This window comes from Cydia splendana, chromosome 18 (assembly GCF_910591565.1).
Source record: "Cydia splendana chromosome 18, ilCydSple1.2, whole genome shotgun sequence".
NCBI classification, from domain to species: Eukaryota; Metazoa; Arthropoda; class Insecta; order Lepidoptera; family Tortricidae; genus Cydia; species Cydia splendana.
Window position 1 is genome coordinate 2912849 of NC_085977.1, and position 17652 is coordinate 2930500.

General features: G+C 41.3%; 1 protein-coding gene across 1 annotated transcript; it reads right to left on the bottom strand.

Annotated features, from left to right (window-relative positions):
- On the bottom strand, positions 1–10964 carry LOC134799353 (interferon-induced, double-stranded RNA-activated protein kinase-like). The gene is made up of 6 exons (XM_063771762.1): positions 10780–10964; positions 9630–9889; positions 8245–8369; positions 6444–6578; positions 6208–6343; positions 1–115 (listed from the first exon to the last, which is right to left on the bottom strand). Exons 2-6 carry the CDS (start codon positions 9728–9730, stop codon positions 1–3), a joined length of 612 nt encoding a protein of 203 aa, XP_063627832.1. The 5' UTR covers positions 9731–9889; positions 10780–10964.
- Between the last annotated feature and the right edge of the window lie 6688 nt (positions 10965–17652).

The window sequence follows — 17652 nt, forward strand, 5'->3', positions numbered from 1 at the left end:
CTACACAGATTGACTAAACGCCGATTGAAACCTTCCAATTTTATTACAAAATGCATCATGGTATTTTAATAAATCCGCGCACGATGGACGTTGACTGTGAGGTTTTTGTAGCCATCTGCGAACAAAATAGAGAACATGTTACAATAAGATTATTGGGCCGATTATTAATTTCTTGCATTTTTTTTTCGTTAAACACGCATAGTTTGTATATTTCTAATAGGCCTCGACGGCTAATCCTTTGTCTATTGTTAAGTAAAACCGCACGTGCTACTTACCTGCAAAAAAGGGTCTTAATTATTCTATTTGGCACCTGAGCGCGGGCTAGTCCAACGCTCAAAAAACCAGTGTAGGTGCGCTCTCCGATAACCGAAATGTGTGTGTGCGTGTGTTACTAACAAGACGTGTTGTGAAAAGCTCTTGGCCATTTCTACCGGATTACTCTGTAAAATGGCCAAAACCGATTTAAAAAGTATACTAGACGAAGCGAAAAAGAAGTTAAATTCGTTGACTGAAAAAATTTCACTGCAAGCGGCCCTGATTTTAGAGCAAAATGAGAAAATTCATGCTCAACAAAAGCTTATAGAAAGCCAAAAGGAGGTACTTGAACAATTTTTGTCGAGTGTCGATACAGCCAATATGTCGATGTGTGTGTCGGTGAAATCGGCTCCGGGTAAGAGCAGCGAAGACCTATCAGCAATTACAGCTAGTAGGAAGAGCATGACAACAACCCCTACGATTACCACCGATCGCGCACGAAGGGCGGCTGATCGTGCGAGTAAGACGGCTTCTACCAATAAGGATCAAACACGACAAAAACCAAAAGCGGCGGCATTAAGTGTGACGAAGATAACAACACCACCTACCGCACTTGCGCAAAGGCAGGATGCAGCGAGCGCACCAGCGGTGACGTCACAACTAGACGTTGGGCCATTAAACAAGCCCGAGTCGATGACGCTCGTAGATAGTGCGCCACCGATATTAAGGTCTGAAGAGATCTGCTCAGAGCCAGTGACTATAACTACTAAGTTGACAGAAAGTGACGAAGACGACAAAGTTGGTGATTGGCAACATCCTCGGCGTAAGAACCGAAAATGTAAACCTGCTGTAGTTATCGGAGTTGGCAGCAAGGACAACATCCTGCAATCAGCTGAGAGATTTAAATATATCCAAGCATGGAATTTCCAGCCGGACACCACTGAAGAGCAAATTATGAATTTCCTAAAGAAGATTCATGAGTCTGAAGAATACACTGTCGAAAAAAGGGATATAAAAACCAAACGGCACTCTGCGTTTGTAATCGGCTTCCCCGAAAGCATATACGAGCGGCTAAAGTCACCAACTTCGTGGCCACACGGCATTCGGTTCTCCGACTGGTTTCGCGTCCGTCCCCGCTCAGAGCGGGGCCCCACCACCGACCGGCCCGCGACGACGGCTCAGTGACTGCGCGCCAGCGCGTGCGACAACTTCACACACACGGGATGCATCGAGTGCGCCAATAATCGTATGCCATCAAAACGTTCAATCTCTCAACAATAAAATAGACAGGTTGGAAGTTCTACTAAGTACCGATCTTAAATGTGACGTGTTAGCAGTTACGGAACACTGGCTCTCTGACGTTAATTTAAAATGTATTAGTGTAGACAAATACAATCTAGTATCATACTTTTGCCGTAAACAATCTCTTCACGGTGGGTCATGCCTTTATGTTAAAAATGGTATTAAAGCTGTGAATGTACCTGAAATTGTTGACATGTCCAAAGAATTAGTATGCGAGCTATCAGCTATTCACTTGGTAGATTTTAATATCATTATTATTTGTTTATACCGTACCAACCTAATTACTACTAAGGAGTTTCTAACCCACCTTGAATGTGTGCTCGATAAAGTCACTGAATTAAATAAAAATTACATCATTTTAGGTGATATGAATATTAATTGCATAGGAGAAAAAACCTTAGACTTTAAAAATCTGGAGGAGGTTCTGACGGCCCACGACTGTAGGAACGAAGTAACGTTTCCCACTCGCGTAAGTTCTAACTCATCCACTGCACTTGACCACGCATACACGAACGTGGATGTAGGCTTGATAACAACGTCTCCTGTGGTAACTAATATAGGTGATCACTTCGCAGTGCGTATAGAGGTGACAAGTAAGTGTATAAAACCTGTCACACAGCCACGATTATCCAGAAATTACTCCCAAAATGAATCGCGCCAATTTCATCTACACGATAGAATGTATAGAATGGACCAATTTTATATCGAATACTAGTTATACAGCTGAATTATTATCGGCTCAGTTAAATCATATTTTATCGAACAGAATAGACACTTATCTTATCTTATCTTATTGTTTTCGGGGGCCCTTGCGGATACACTTCGACCCATAGGGATCTTTTGTGCAGTTACCCCCTAGAAGAGATCCGTCAACTACTCAAGAGCTTTTCCCACCATATCCATGTGTCGGATGATGGAGCTCATGGGTAGCGTTTTAAAGTCCTTTGGTTCCAGGTATCCTGCTCCAAAGTCCTTCATTCTTTGTCTGGCGAGGGCGTGACATTCACACATTAAGTGTCTTACTGTCTCTTCCTCTTCGCCACACATACGACAATCGGTGTTGTCAGAGTGTCCCATCTTGGCCAGAAATCCTTTGACCCCGTAATGGCCAGTAAACACCCCCGTTATGATTTGGAGCTGTCTTTTGCTAAGTTTCCAAAGCTTTTTGCTCCAGCCGGAGTCTATTCCTTGCATAAAGAGCTTTGCATGCTTTAGACCCGTCAGACTATCCCATTCTTCCTGGTGTTTGGTCTTGGTATGGTCTTTAATAGCCGTTGTGATGGTTCCCTGTGAGAGCCCCACGAATGGTTCCGGACCTATAAGGTTACTTACAGATCCGGCTCTGGCGAGTTCATCTGCATTTTCATTGCCTATGAATCCCTCGTGCCCTGGGATCCATACCAGTTGCACTCTGTTTTGCCTTCCAAGCTGGTTCAGGGCTTGGACGCCATTATATACCAGTCTAGAGTCCACTCTGGGAGCTTCGAGCGCTTTGAGAGCGGCCTGACTGTCGCTGAGTATATAGATATTCTTCCCTTGGGTTCGCCTAACTATATTCTCATGCACACAGGCAATTATAGCGAATGTCTCGGCTTGGAAGACAGTGGCGTAATTGCCCATGCTTATACTACTACTAAAGTCATTTGCATAAATGCCTGCCCCCGTACCAGATTCTGTCTTAGACCCATCTGTGTACCATATGATGTCGTTTTCATCAGAGATTGGTGCTTCAAGACCTTCGGTCCACTCAGCCCTTGTTGGAATTTTAACGTTAAAATTCTTATGGAACACAAACTTGGGTTGCATCTTATCGCAGCCCATGTTCGTAATCCTTTTCATGAAATTGTCACATTCCATGTTTGTGTGTTTGGTCTTTGGCTTGCTATCGCTCCAGAGGCCTGTTAGGGTCAACCTGTGTAGCGATTTCCGGGCCTCAGATTGTATCACTAGGTGTAGCGGCGAGAGGTCTAGCAGTACCTCCATCGCCGCTGTTGGCGTCGTTCTAAACGCGCCAGTAATAGACATAGACACTAGTTTCCCATTGAAAAAAAACTGTCGCTCGAAAAATACCGAATCCTGGATTTCCCAAGAGATATTAAATATTAAAGCTTTATTATTCGACTGTCTTAATTTCGAACGTAAGTTCCCTTTAAATGATGCGTTAAAAAAATGCATAGATAAGTTGAAAATAAAATATAATCATGCGATTCAACAAAGCAAAACGCAATTTTACTCAAAACAGATAGCCGCGTCACAGAACTCGTGTAAAACTATGTGGCAAGTAGTAAATAAAGAAAGAGGAAAAAACATACGGCCTCCTACCGACTTCACAGAACTCGTAGTAAACTCGCAGGGCGTAAAGTATAGCACTAAGAAAGAAGCGGTGGATGCCATGAACGCTAGATTCGTTGATGCCGCGATAGCATGCGGAGCGCCCCGCGCTGACCTTGACCGAGTGCGCGATCAGCTGAGTGCAGTGCGTGCGCCGACTGACTGCTCCATGTGACTTACCCGTTTTACCTGCGCTGAAGTTTACAATATAATAACGGCCCGAATACCACATAAAACGAGTAAAGACGTATATGGACTGTCCATGGAATTGTTAAACACAATTGCCTCTACTATAACACCTGTTCTCACTCATATGTACAACTTATGTATTAAAGAAGGATCGTACCCTAAGTCTTTAAAAATTAGTAAGGTGTCCCCTCTTTTTAAAGGCAAAGGAAAAACAGAAAATATGGATGGGTACCGGCCAGTATCCATCATTCCGGTTGTCGCTAAGGTGTTAGAAAATGGATTGTGTTGCCGACTCACAACGTTTTTAAACTCGACAAATGCAATTTCCGACCGCCAATATGCGTACAGGTCCGGCCGCTGTACCACCGACCTAGCACGCGAAGTCGTACGCAGGGTCTTGGATGCTCTGGAGAGTAAACAGCAAGTAGCGATGCTCTGCTGTGACCTCTCCAAGGCTTTCGACGTGGCCGACCACAGCGTCGTCGCGGCTAAGCTGAAACATTACGGCGTACGTGGAAATGCTCTTAGCCTCCTCACTGACGGTCTGCGCGGTCGATCGCAGGTAGTCGTGGGAGATGGAGGGTTATCCAGGTCGGACCCGCTGACTACAACTATGGGTGTGGCCCAGGGATCGTCGATCTCAAACATACTGTTTTCCCTGATAATTAATGATCTCCCCGAAGCAATAACGGCGGCCGAGATCTTAATGTACGCTGATGATGTGGCGGGCATTGTAACGGCACCAGACGAGAATAGCCTGCAGACCCGGCTTAATGACGCAGCAGACCAGTTATCACGGTGGTTTCGTCTGAACGGCCTCGCGCTTAATTTGACCAAAACGCATTTTATTCACTTCCACGTTGGAGGCCGCACACCGAGGTCCCTTAAGGTTCAGTCTGGTGGCGTATGCATGCAGCAGGTAGATATCATCACGTTTGTGGGCTTCGAAATCGACCGAAAACTATCGTGGGCCCCGCACATTGATAAACTTTGCGGGAAACTCGGTGGTGCTTGTTTCGCGCTTCGCCGCCTGGCTCGAGTCGTGCCGCGGCACGTAGTGCGAACCTGCTATTTCGCAACCATTCACTCACAGTTGCAGTATGGCACAGAGTTGTGGGGGCGCGCAGCGGACTAGCAACGCGCTTTCCGACTCCAAAAAAGAGCTGTGCGCGCGGTGATGCAGGTGTCTCAGGATACTTCCGTGAGGCCCTTCTTCAAAGAACTGGGCATACTGACTATGCCGTCAATACTAATACAACAGATTGCTATTTATGCCCACATTAATCTACTCACTTATAAAAAACGCGCAGACTCAGCCCGTCCGCTCCGATACCCAAACAGGCTTCTGCCGGTTAAGCGACGACTTGCGAGATCTGGGAAGATAACACACATCATGTGTCCAACTGTCTATAACAAGCTGCCAGTATCTATAACCTCAGCTCCTTCTGTAGGTTGTTTTAAAAGAAGACTTAAAAGTTGGCTTCTCGAGCACACATTTTATAGTTTTGAAGAGTTTTTAAATGTTAAATTATAAATTAACGAATAGTTAATCAAATTTATTTTTAATACCTTTATTTAAATTTAATAAATTGTAAATTATTTTATGTACACAATTGACATGTAATATTATTAATATTATAAATAAAATGAATATGAATATGAATATGAATAACGCGCCTTTGTTACGCAACGATGACACATTTTAGACTGGTTCTGTAGCGTTCGACTCGCCGGCACTCAGTAACCGTAGTACTGAGTGCCGGCGAGTTGAACATCCACACACATCCTAGCAAAATATTTATCCATTAGTTCATTTTGAATCTTATTGCAATTTACATAGTAGTTGTAATTCAATTACCTGGGTAAAGTGAACGAACGATTTTGTATGCAGGTGGTAGCACGAGCGGTTTCATTTAACAATAGACAAAGGATTAGCCGTCGGAGCCTATTAGAAATCTACAAACTATACCTAACTTAGAAGATACCACCCACCAGCTCTCGCACTGCGTCAGGTTAAATAATAAAAGTAAGTGCACTCAACTAAGTCCCGTTCCATTTTAAATAATGGTTAAGTACTTCTGATTTTTTTATTAAATGTATGTATGTATATGTAGAGTAGAGATTACCCACCGGTATAGATCTATCGCCTCAGTTATCTCGCCGACACTGCCACATAGATGTCGTCCAGTCCGCACCTCACTGAACATCTCAGACAGGATCAGGCTCAGATCATACATATCGTTCTTTTCGTTGTAGTTATAGCCGTCTGAAACACAATAATATTTCGTAATTTCCATTGCACTGTATAAAAACATAAATATGTGTCATTTTCATACGAAAATTTACTTACTAATTGATTTACTTACCACCAACAGGCGACGTACACATCTTTATGGCTAGACCAAAGTCGGCAATCTTGACGCAGCCCTCGGCGTCGACCAAAATATTGCAAGGTTTTAGGTCTCGGTGAAGGAAATTTCTCATGTGCAAGTATGCTAAACCTAAAACAACAAAAGTATTTTATATTTAAACATTAAATATCATACAAGCCTAGCGGTAAGAGCGTGCGACTTTCAACCCGGAGGTCGCAGGTTCAAACCCTGGGTCGTACCAATGAGTTTTTCGGAACTTATGTACGAAATATGATTTGATATTTGCCAGTCGCTTTTCGGTGAAGGAAAACATCATAAAATCATAAATCATTTATTTGCGTGAAAAGGGTACAGTTAGAGATGTTCACGTTTGTTGTTGTCCTCCTTATTCAGCTGTCCACAAACAGCATGCAAACGTGAACATCATCAAGCATCGTGAGGAAACCGGACTAATCCCAATAAGGCCTAGTTTACCCTTTGGGTTGGAAGGTAAGATGGCAGCCGCTTTCGTAAAAACTAGTGCCTACGCCAATTCTCGGGATTAGGGGCTGTCCATAAATTACGTCATCGATTTTTGACGATTTTTGACCCCCCCCCCCCCTATAATCATCCAAAAATCATGCTTCAAATGACCCCATTTCCTCCTACTTCATGCTACCGTCATCCGATGTCTAGACCCCCCCCCCCCTAATTTGAAATGACGTAATTTATGAATAGCCCCTTAGTTGCCAAAGCGGCCCTCAAGCTATGAGCCGTGGCAAAAAAACAGGACCCTATTACTAAGACTCCGCTGTCCGCCTGTCTGTCACCAGGCTGTATCTCATGAACCGTGATAGCAAGGCAGTTGACATTTTCGCAGATGATGTATTTCTCTTGCCGCTATAACAACAAATACTAAAAATAAAATATAATAAATATTTAAGTGGGGCTCCCATACAATAAAAGTGATTTTTTTGCCGTTTTTGCGTACGGAACCCTTCGTGCGCGAGTGCGACACGCACTTGGCCGGTTTTTAGGGTTCCGTACCCAAAGGGTAAAACGGGACCCTATTACTAAGACTTCGCTGTCCGTCCGTCCGTCCGTCCGTCCGTCTGTCACCAGGCTGTATCTCACGAACCGTGATAGCTAGACAGTTGAAATTTTCACAGATGATGTATTTCTGTTGCCGCTATAACAACAAATACTAAAATCAGAATAAAATAAAGATTTAAATGGGGCTCCCATACAACAAACGTGATTTTTGACCAAAGTTAAGCAACGTCGGGAGTGGTCAGTACTTGGATGGGTGACCGTTTTTTTTTTTGCTTTTTTTTCGTTTTTTTTTTTGGATTATGGTACGGAACCCTTCGTGCGCGAGTCCGACTCGCACTTGCCCGGTTTTTTTAGGGTTCCGTACCCAAAGGGTAAAACGGGACCCTATTACTAAGACTTCGCTGTCCGTCCGTCCGTCCGTCCGTCTGTCACCAGGCTGTATCTCACGAACCGTGATAGCTAGACAGTTGAAATTTTCACAGATGATGTATTTCTGTTGCCGCTATAACAACAAATACTAAAAACAGAATAAAATAAAGATTTAAATGGGGCTCCCATACAACAAACGTGATTTTTGACCAAAGGTAAGCAACGTCGGGAGTGGTCAGTATTTGGATGGGTGACCGTTTTTTTTTTTGCTTTTTTTTGTTTTTTTTTTGCATTATGGTACGGAACCCTTCGTGCGCGAGTCCGACTCGCACTTGCCCGGTTTTTTTAATATTAGTAGGGATTAAGCTTAGTTTACTAGAGTTTACTTCATTACCTTCCACAATCTGCCAAAAATAATCCAACTTGTTGTTTGAGTCTCGGTACGAATTGTGCCTAATAATTTGCTCTAGTGTGGTTTCGCAATATTCCATCTTGATGCAAAACCAACGTCGTGGTGAACTTGAAACAAAAAACAGAACAGGTTATTACTATAGTGGTAAGTACCTATATCACTTAATTTTTTGAGTGCGCTGCTTGACTGCTCCCTGCAGTAATATTAAGTTTGTATTTTGTAATAGTGGTACTTTGTTATTTCTTTATTTATTTGAATTCTTAGGCTAGGTGATTTATAATATGAATATAAAAGTAAAATATAAAAACACTTACAAAACAATAAAAAATATATATAAACACATTAATCACATTATAAACGATGAACATACATAAAAAAAAATAATAAAAAAAAATACATAGCCACAACCGAATACAGAACCTCCTCCTTCTATGAAATGGAAGTCGGTTAAAAACCTAACCTAGGTTGCCGCCGGCAGCGGCGCTTGGCCCAAGCTGCCGGTGGTCAGGGCCGCAGAGTGAGGAACCGACGTACTATACGCGCAGTGTCCAAAACTACATTGCTATTGTTATTATTATATTAATCTGTATATTTTTATGAATTTTACAGTGCTTTAGTACACTTACATAACACTTACTATAAAGCTGTGTAATTAAAAAAAAAACAATTTCTCGTTGCTTTGTGCCCTAACCACAGGTTTTTTTTTTCTTTGTGGCGCGCGCACAGCTCTTGTGAGCAAGGACCCCGCTAAGGATACGGGCGAGCCTTGCTCATCATATGCATATCTGTCGCCAGTATTCCCTTAGGGGCTGTCCATAAATTACGTCATCGATTTTTGACGATTTTTGACCCCCCCCCCCCCCCCCCTATAATCATCCAAAAAATCATGCTTCAAATGACCCCATTTCCTCCTACTTCATGCTACCGTCATCCGATGTCCAGACCCCCCCCCCCCCCCCCTAATTTGAAATGACGTAATTTATGAATAGCCCCTTAGTCGCCTTATACGACACCCACGGGACGAGATGGGGTGGTGCTATTCTTTTCTGATGCCGGCACCACACGGCACCCTAACCACAGGTAAAATACTATTTATCTAGAAGCTTCTCATCAACTTCTCATAGAACTGGAGATTGCATAGCATATGTAGCGCATGAGGCGGGTCATGCTTGTTTGTCACTGACTATAAAGGCATTTTCATTCTAACTTGTACTTGAAAGCGCGTTTCATTAACGTCTAACCGTTACATTCCTGACAAAATGTATGGGATTTGACATTGACCGTAAGTTTTGTAACAATTGCTAACGGGCCGTTAATGGTACACAGTTAAGTGAAAATGCCCATAAAAAAAAGTAAAAATAACTTACCCATCTCGATTTTTAAGTAGTCCTAGACGTTTATAATTGTCATTACTGATATCATCACTGAGCTCCGCTGTGCTGTCATCTGAATGTGGTACTTCTTTCATACTGTCAACCCAAGAAGTGTTGTAACGAATTATATTTCTATGATCGAGGCATGACAGACATTCAACCTCATATTTTGTTTCTTCTAAAGTATTTTCTTCAACCCCATACAGTGGGATACACTTAATGGCATAGATAGTATTATCATACTTGTGTTGAACCTAGAAGAATCAAAAGTTGTATCAAAAGTAATCAAAATAATCAAAAGTAAGTTAAGTTGTCACCTGTGACAAGACAGAGAATATGGGGCATTATCTATGAAAAGGGACCTTATTGTCGATGGCGCTTACGCCGCACAGCGGCATTGTATTTATATCGGAGCATAGTTACTAATGGCGTAAGCGTCATCGACAATAAGGTCCCTTTTCATAGAAAACGTCACATATGGCGAAATTATGTATGGCTAAGATGGTTGGCTCTTTGTCATTTGTCACCATGCCTGTCACATTCTAACAAATATGTAAGTGCGAAAGTGATGCATGGCATGACAGGTGATAAAAATGTGACTATGATACCGCTGCTGTTTGGCCCTATAGAGTAATGGAGTACCCTTTGGCTATTTGGCCTTAGAGAATGTCTTTTGGCATTAAGTCCACCATTTTTACATAATTGTATATATTTGTAAAATGAAGTTTAAATTTATTGTATACTTATATTTTATAAATAAATATTTTTTCAAAATTTGCAGTTAACCCTTTACCAGGCTGTCATTTCAAAAATGACAATCGAATGTCAGTCTTACTCATCGAAAATAGAACACATGTTTGAAGTGCCATATGTGGGAAATATAATTATATCCCTTAGGGCCACTTGCACCATCCCACTAACCCGGGGTTAACCGGTTAAACCGTTAACCCAGTGTCAAATTGTACTGATAACCATGGTAACTCCAGGTTTAACCAGTTAATCCCGGGTTAGTGGAATGGTGCAAGTGGCACTTAGCCTGGTAAAGGGTTAATAAAACATAAACCACATCATCCATGGCCTGTCTTTACCCAGATATTCAGTTATAAAGTGCTATGTGACTGCAGTTGTCATGACTTAGACTTACCTTTATCACCTTTCCAAAAGAACCCCGTCCGAGGGAAGAAATGAATATGAAGTTTGCAGCAAGGAACGGTAGGCCTTTGTAAAATGAATCTTCAGTATCCTGGTTCCGGAACCGAGAGCTAGGTGACTGCAAGGTAAAATAATAACTTTTTATTAACTGTGTAGAACCTGCTGTAAAAAAGTGAACCCATAATTTAGAAGCTAGTAAACAGAAAGAGCCCTAACAAACTAGTATCCAAGGGGCTGCAAATGGCAGAGGACCTCTATCAAGATGGGAGGATGAACTTAAACAGTGGGCCCAAAATGGAAGCATTAATGTTGCCTAGACAGGATTGACCTAATGTGCATAGAGTAACTTACAGTCAGACCTCACCAAGTTTTCATACCAAATGGTATGCCAAGTATGGAGGTTATCTCTATAAGTTACATATCCCTATATACACATGTACATGCATTCTCACTCACTCCCAAGTTTGTGCAAAGTGCAGTTTGGTCAGAGTCTATATCTATAAAGTTGTTAAACACGACTTAGGGTGGTATTCCACTTGTCCAATTACTTTGTCCAATGTGTATTTTGCCTCACATTTTGCTTAATGAGAGTGAGACGCAATGACATTGGACCATGATCTTGGACAGATGGAATACCACTCTTAACAATGGAAAAGTTTATTTGTCAAGTTAATTTTTGAAAATCAAAGTTCAGCAAAGTTCTGGATGGAACCTATCAGCCATTTTGAATGAGACTTTTTTAGCTGAGGTAGAATGTAAGTAACTACGAAATAATACACATTATAATGCAATTTTTATAATAAAAGTTAATGACGAACGCAAATTATAAACGGTACCTGGCTTTGCGGGCTCTCTGCCGATGAAAACGAGCGGACGGAACTAGTGTCCAGTTTTAGTTTTCGTCGCCGTCGTCGATTCTGATGATTATTGTTGCAACATTTGCAATCCATGTTCATTGTTTGATATAATCACTACACTTAATACACTGATTGATTTAATAAACAAATAAAATCGAATTTATATCACTTTAATTGATTCAGCTGCTTCTTCTTCGGGATCCAAAGACAAAATGGCGGAGTCTAACACTTGCAGGTACTTAAATTTCAACACTTGCAGGAGCTGCAGGACAGGTTAGTCTGATCTGACAAAGAGAAGCTAGACTAAACTTGTCTGACAGAGAATAACCTAGAACTTTTTTCCCGCCTTTTTCTGTTAATGTTGCAAACCCTAAAATAAAGTTATTAAACTTGAAATCCCTCAAATCAGAACGATAAGTGATTCTGTGTATGTGTTGCCTCATTTGCGGCATTTTATTGATTGATTAAATGAATTCGTTTCGTTGCTCCAACTTAGCTAGCAATTATCAAAAATCTTAGCCAGCAATTGCAAGGTTTCTACACGCATTAACAATTTAGCTTATTACGTTTCATTTCACATGATTTTACCCGGTTATATTATTCTGTTAGTTAATTTTAAACATATTTCTTTTAATAATATTTTGAAAATTATATTCTAAAATCATTAGATCCTAAATAAGTTTTGCAAAAAATATATATTTCATGTCAAAACAATTGAACAAAGTGTCCGACCAACGATTACAATATTTGTAGGAAATGTCGTGAAACGAAACTTCCAAATGAAAATAACATAGAATTCGGTCATTTCCCCCCACCCTTCGTGCCAGATCCGTAATGTGACGGTCAAGCAAATCTTGTCAGTAGAAAAAGGCGCGAAATTCAAATTTTCTATGAGACGATATTCCGTCGCCCCTACATTTTTGAAATTTGCCGCCTTTGTCTACTGACAAGATCTGCTTGACCAGTCATGGTAAATAATGAACTCGGTCAAGCCCGCTCCACACTCGTGCGCGAATCGCGGCGCGAAGCCGCGAACTCGAGTGTGGAGTCGATGTCGCAGATCCATGAAATCGACTCCACACTCGCGTTCGCGGTATCGCTACCGCCTACCGTAGTTACCTACCTACCGGAAAACAGCACTATAATTCTATAGCACTGTAGGTACTTAGTTAACGCACAGGTGCCAAAAAGGTGGAACGATGATCATTGCATGAGGGTAGCACAAGTCAAAAACTAAGTTTGTTTATAATATTAAAGTCCGGGCAGAAGTTATACCACGTTATATGTATAACTATTACCTTCTGTCCGCGACTTTGCGTGATATGTTGATAGTTGAAAAAAATACCATCTTTCCCCGGTCCTCAAAAACTATCTCCATACCATCTACATCGATTCAGCGGTGTAAGCGTGAAGGAGGTAACAGACAGACAGGCTTTCGCATTCATAATATTAGAATAGGGAGTTAAGAGACTTCCTTCGGTTTTCGTGAAAACGGCCCCCCAAAGTACGCACCCTATGGAGGGTCTAAGGGCCTACCGCGAACCACGTTCGACGTGTTGCCTCCCTGTCACACTTACGTACGAATTTACAAGTATGACAGAGAGGCAACACGTCGAACGTGGCTCGCGGTAGGCCCTCTAGACCTTCCATAACGTACTCGTTCATATAGGTAGGTATCTAGGTAATAACAATAACAATGTCGTTTGTAATTTCTCGTACCTACTTACTCATAAGATAACTGCTATCATTTATAACAAGCCGTAAATGTAATATAAAACGCTACCTCGATTACTTATCACTGTTCGCGTAGGTCAGTCTCTGATCGACTTCCTTAGCTGTACGTTCTTAGCAAATAAAAGATTCTGTGTCAGAAACTGTACTCATGCGATAACTCGTGAAATGTGTTAAAATAAATGGATCCAGAGAGGCAGCCGCTTTTGTCCGATGTGAGGTGCCGGAGAGTTAGGTAAAGTGGGTGCATGCGATACCTAGTGTTCGAGTAAACATATCCACAGTATTATTAATAATCAGTTATATTGGCTTACTAATACTTACTTTCATACTTTGAATGGTGTAGTTATTATGCTAGAGTAAAAATAAAACGAACGCCTTTAATTTCAATGTTTGAGCTGGACAGTCAAATGTAATTAAACAAGAGATAGGACTCTATATGTAGAACAATTATACCGTCATAGATACTTTTAATCGCGAATTGTAGTTTTTTTTAATGATATAAGAAACTAGGTACTAAATTTTGTACTAACAAAATATGGACCATGTTTGTCTGAAATAAATGCATTTTTTTTTTTTATAGTTGTTGTGCTCGGGGCGTAGTATTTTACAAGTGAAATTGCACATATGTCTGGTTCACGCTGTCTGAGTACTCTGTGCCCCTAAACTAGGACGATATCTACTTATCCAGTCCTAAACCTGCTTCCAGAGCTCTAACCTTCGAGGAAGTCCTCGCCGTCCGTCAGAACAGCATTTGGCGCCGCTCTCGTCTGATCCTGATCCTGATATTCTGGGCGACGATAGCTATGTTCCTGTCTATAATAACTTGTCTGCTGCTGAAGTCACAATGTCGTCCAGAGTTGTCCAGTGTGAAAGGGATACCGCCAGTACATTTGACGTTGGCGCCACTCATTGCTACCACGAGAGCTGAAGCGTACATACTCTAACCTTTTGAACGCCAAACAGCGCATCCATTTGCCGTGCCACTGACGCCACGGGGGTAAATTTAGTTTTGTGAATAAATAATGCCAACCTAAAAGAGGGGTGTTACCAGTAGATTTTCAAAAAAAAAAACCTTCGACGTCAAATGCCGTCTTCGGCATCGTTGTCACGATTTTGCGTTGACGTCAATTGCCGTCTGTGGCGTTCAAAAGGCTAATTATAGTTATATTATAAGTTACCAGTCAAGGGCGCATATTTTTGTATAAGTAATCACTGATGCCTGTGGCTATAAAGTAATTAACGTAGTGGCACCTACGACCTACAAGAACCAATAATCGACACTTTAAAAAATAAAAGTGTATTGTTCTATTGTATCTTCAGGTAAATGAAATGAATATTAAAAATAATACCATTTAATCAACGATTACAAAATTAATTAATTACATTTGTACAAAACATCTCATTTGAAATAGTTTATTATTATCCAAATCTTCCTATTCACTTCACAGTAGGTTTTATTTAAATATTTATTTTGTATAGAAAAACACAAGACGCAGGCATACACGGCGAAGTGAATAGAGTCATATCATAAGACATTTTTATTGACGAGCACGAGATTTACACCTTAAAAATACAATAACTTAATAACAATAATAACTGGCACATAAAATCTCTGTTAAAAAAGTATAGGAACATTCCATGCAGAAATTTAAGTTTTATTTATTTACGCACATGGTTGAAATTACATTTGGATAGTTTGACCACTTTATTTTATCATAATATAACAAATAAAGTGGTCAAATTGTCCAAATTGCACGAATAAATTATAATTTTATTAACCACTTTATTCCTGTTTACTGATGTTGATCAATTCTTATTGTGCTTCTTGGAAATAAACATACTTTTATGTTACATTTTCAAGTAATAAGCCTACATAAGGAGTCGGGTATGGAATACAACGCGTACAGTTGCGTTTCATCTGATGATCGGCTCTGGCTGCTCTGTTTACTGATGTTGATCAATTCTTATTGTGCTTCTTCGAAATAAACATACTTTTATGTTCGATTTTCAAGTAATGAGCCTACATAAGGAGTCGGGTATGGAATACAACGCGTACAGTTGCGTTTCATCTGATGATCGGCTTTGGCTGTTCTGTTTGTTGATGTTGATCAATTCTTCTTGTGCTTCTTCGAGAATTTTCTGACGTTTAGGGTATCTGAAATAAAATAATACGTATAAAAATTTGACCGTTCGGTGCGCAAATTTTCATTTGGCATAGATTAATATGATAAAAAAAACTTGGGAAATATACATGTGCGGAACGTTATATAAACTATAGGAAAATTGTCTGGGAAGTGATGAAAAGTTACATAATAATAGTAATTTTCTAAAAAGCGCACGGGAGACATTGGATGAAAAATTTGTTGACGTCCTGTGCGATGGCATTGTGTACATTAAATTCGCCGCGACAAGGCCGAAGGCTGAGTTCCATAATCAAAATCAAAATCAAAAATATACTTTATTCATGTAGGCCTAGCAACAAGCTCTTATGAATCGTAATTAATCTTAATCTAATTATCATATGGGGCCGAACGCCATGAGCGCTTATAAGACGCGCGCTTTCTAGCGAATCTAAGGGCCAAAGGTGTGTAGCAGTGGCGGAGCGTCCATAGAACTCGCCTTCCCATCGGCTTGTCTGATATTCAGGCTCTTGGGCCATTTTATTTAAACTTATGAAGAAAAAGAAGGGCAACTTAGCTACGGCTTGCCTACGAACAATCTAGACGCGCCGCCACTGCTGTGTAGGGCATATTTATGCGGTCAAAAACCCTGTCTTTATTAGCAAGCAAGGCCTCGTGAAATGTAGCCACGTTACAGAGTAAGTACAAGCAAAGGTTAGCCAACCTTTGCTTGTGCTTAGTCTGTAACCGCCTGTGCGATGGCATTCTGTATTTCCTGCGCGCGCAGCGCCGCATCCAGCCAGGACCAAAGCTTCGAACCCCTGCGAAGGGTTAAGGCCGAGTACCATGCAGGGCCTAAGGCCTGGAACGTCCGCTGAAAGGGACACGCTGCGCTCCCTACGCGAGACCAAAGGCCGAACGCCCGCAGGACGAGCTCAAGCAATCATAACTGTTCTCAAGTGTGTTTAGTATCTAAGTACTTACTCAGCGATCACTTGACCAGTCATGGTAAATAATGAACTCGGTCAAGCCCGCTCCACACTCGTGCGCGAATCGCGGCGCGAAGCCGCGAACTCGAGTGTGGAGTCGATGTCGCAGATCCATGAAATCGACTCCACACTCGCGTTCGCGGTATCGCTACCGCCTACCGTAGTTACCTACCTACCGGAAAACAGCACTATAATTCTATAGCACTGTAGGTACTTAGTTAACGCACAGGTGCCAAAAAGGTGGAACGATGATCATTGCATGAGGGTAGCACAAGTCAAAAACTAAGTTTGTTTATAATATTAAAGTCCGGGCAGAAGTTATACCACGTTATATGTATAACTATTACCTTCTGTCCGCGACTTTGCGTGATATGTTGATAGTTGAAAAAAATACCATCTTTCCCCGGTCCTCAAAAACTATCTCCATACCATCTACATCGATTCAGCGGTGTAAGCGTGAAGGAGGTAACAGACAGACAGGCTTTCGCATTCATAATATTAGAATAGGGAGTTAAGAGACTTCCTTCGGTTTTCGTGAAAACGGCCCCCCAAAGTACGCACCCTATGGAGGGTCTAAGGGCCTACCGCGAACCACGTTCGACGTGTTGCCTCCCTGTCACACTTACGTACGAATTTACAAGTATGACAGGGAGGCAACACGTCGAACGTGGCTCGCGGTAGGCCCTCTAGACCTTCCATAACGTACTCGTTCATATAGGTAGGTATCTAGGTAATAACAATAACAATGTCGTTTGTAATTTCTCGTACCTACTTACTCATAAGATAACTGCTATCATTTATAACAAGCCGTAAATGTAATATAAAACGCTACCTCGATTACTTATCACTGTTCGCGTAGGTCAGTCTCTGATCGACTTCCTTAGCTGTACGTTCTTAGCAAATAAAAGATTCTGTGTCAGAAACTGTACTCATGCGATAACTCGTGAAATGTGTTAAAATAAATGGATCCAGAGAGGCAGCCGCTTTTGTCCGATGTGAGGTGCCGGAGAGTTAGGTAAAGTGGGTGCATGCGATACCTAGTGTTCGAGTAAACATATCCACAGTATTATTAATAATCAGTTATATTGGCTTACTAATACTTACTTTCATACTTTGAATGGTGTAGTTATTATGCTAGAGTTAAAATAAAACGAACGCCTTTAAT

Bases quoted from the DNA above. Each gene is read 5' to 3' on its own strand.
- LOC134799353 (XM_063771762.1), bottom strand. From the start codon at position 9,730: ATGAAAGAAGTACCACATTCAGATGACAGCACAGCGGAGCTCAGTGAT. The intron at 6,344-6,443 runs GTAAGTAAATCA...ATTGTGTTTCAG, and splicing joins GTGTACGTCGCCTGTTGGTG to ACGGCTATAACTACAACGAA. The intron at 116-6,207 runs GTGGGTAATCTC...TTTTGTTCGCAG, and splicing joins GAGGCGATAGATCTATACCG to ATGGCTACAAAAACCTCACA.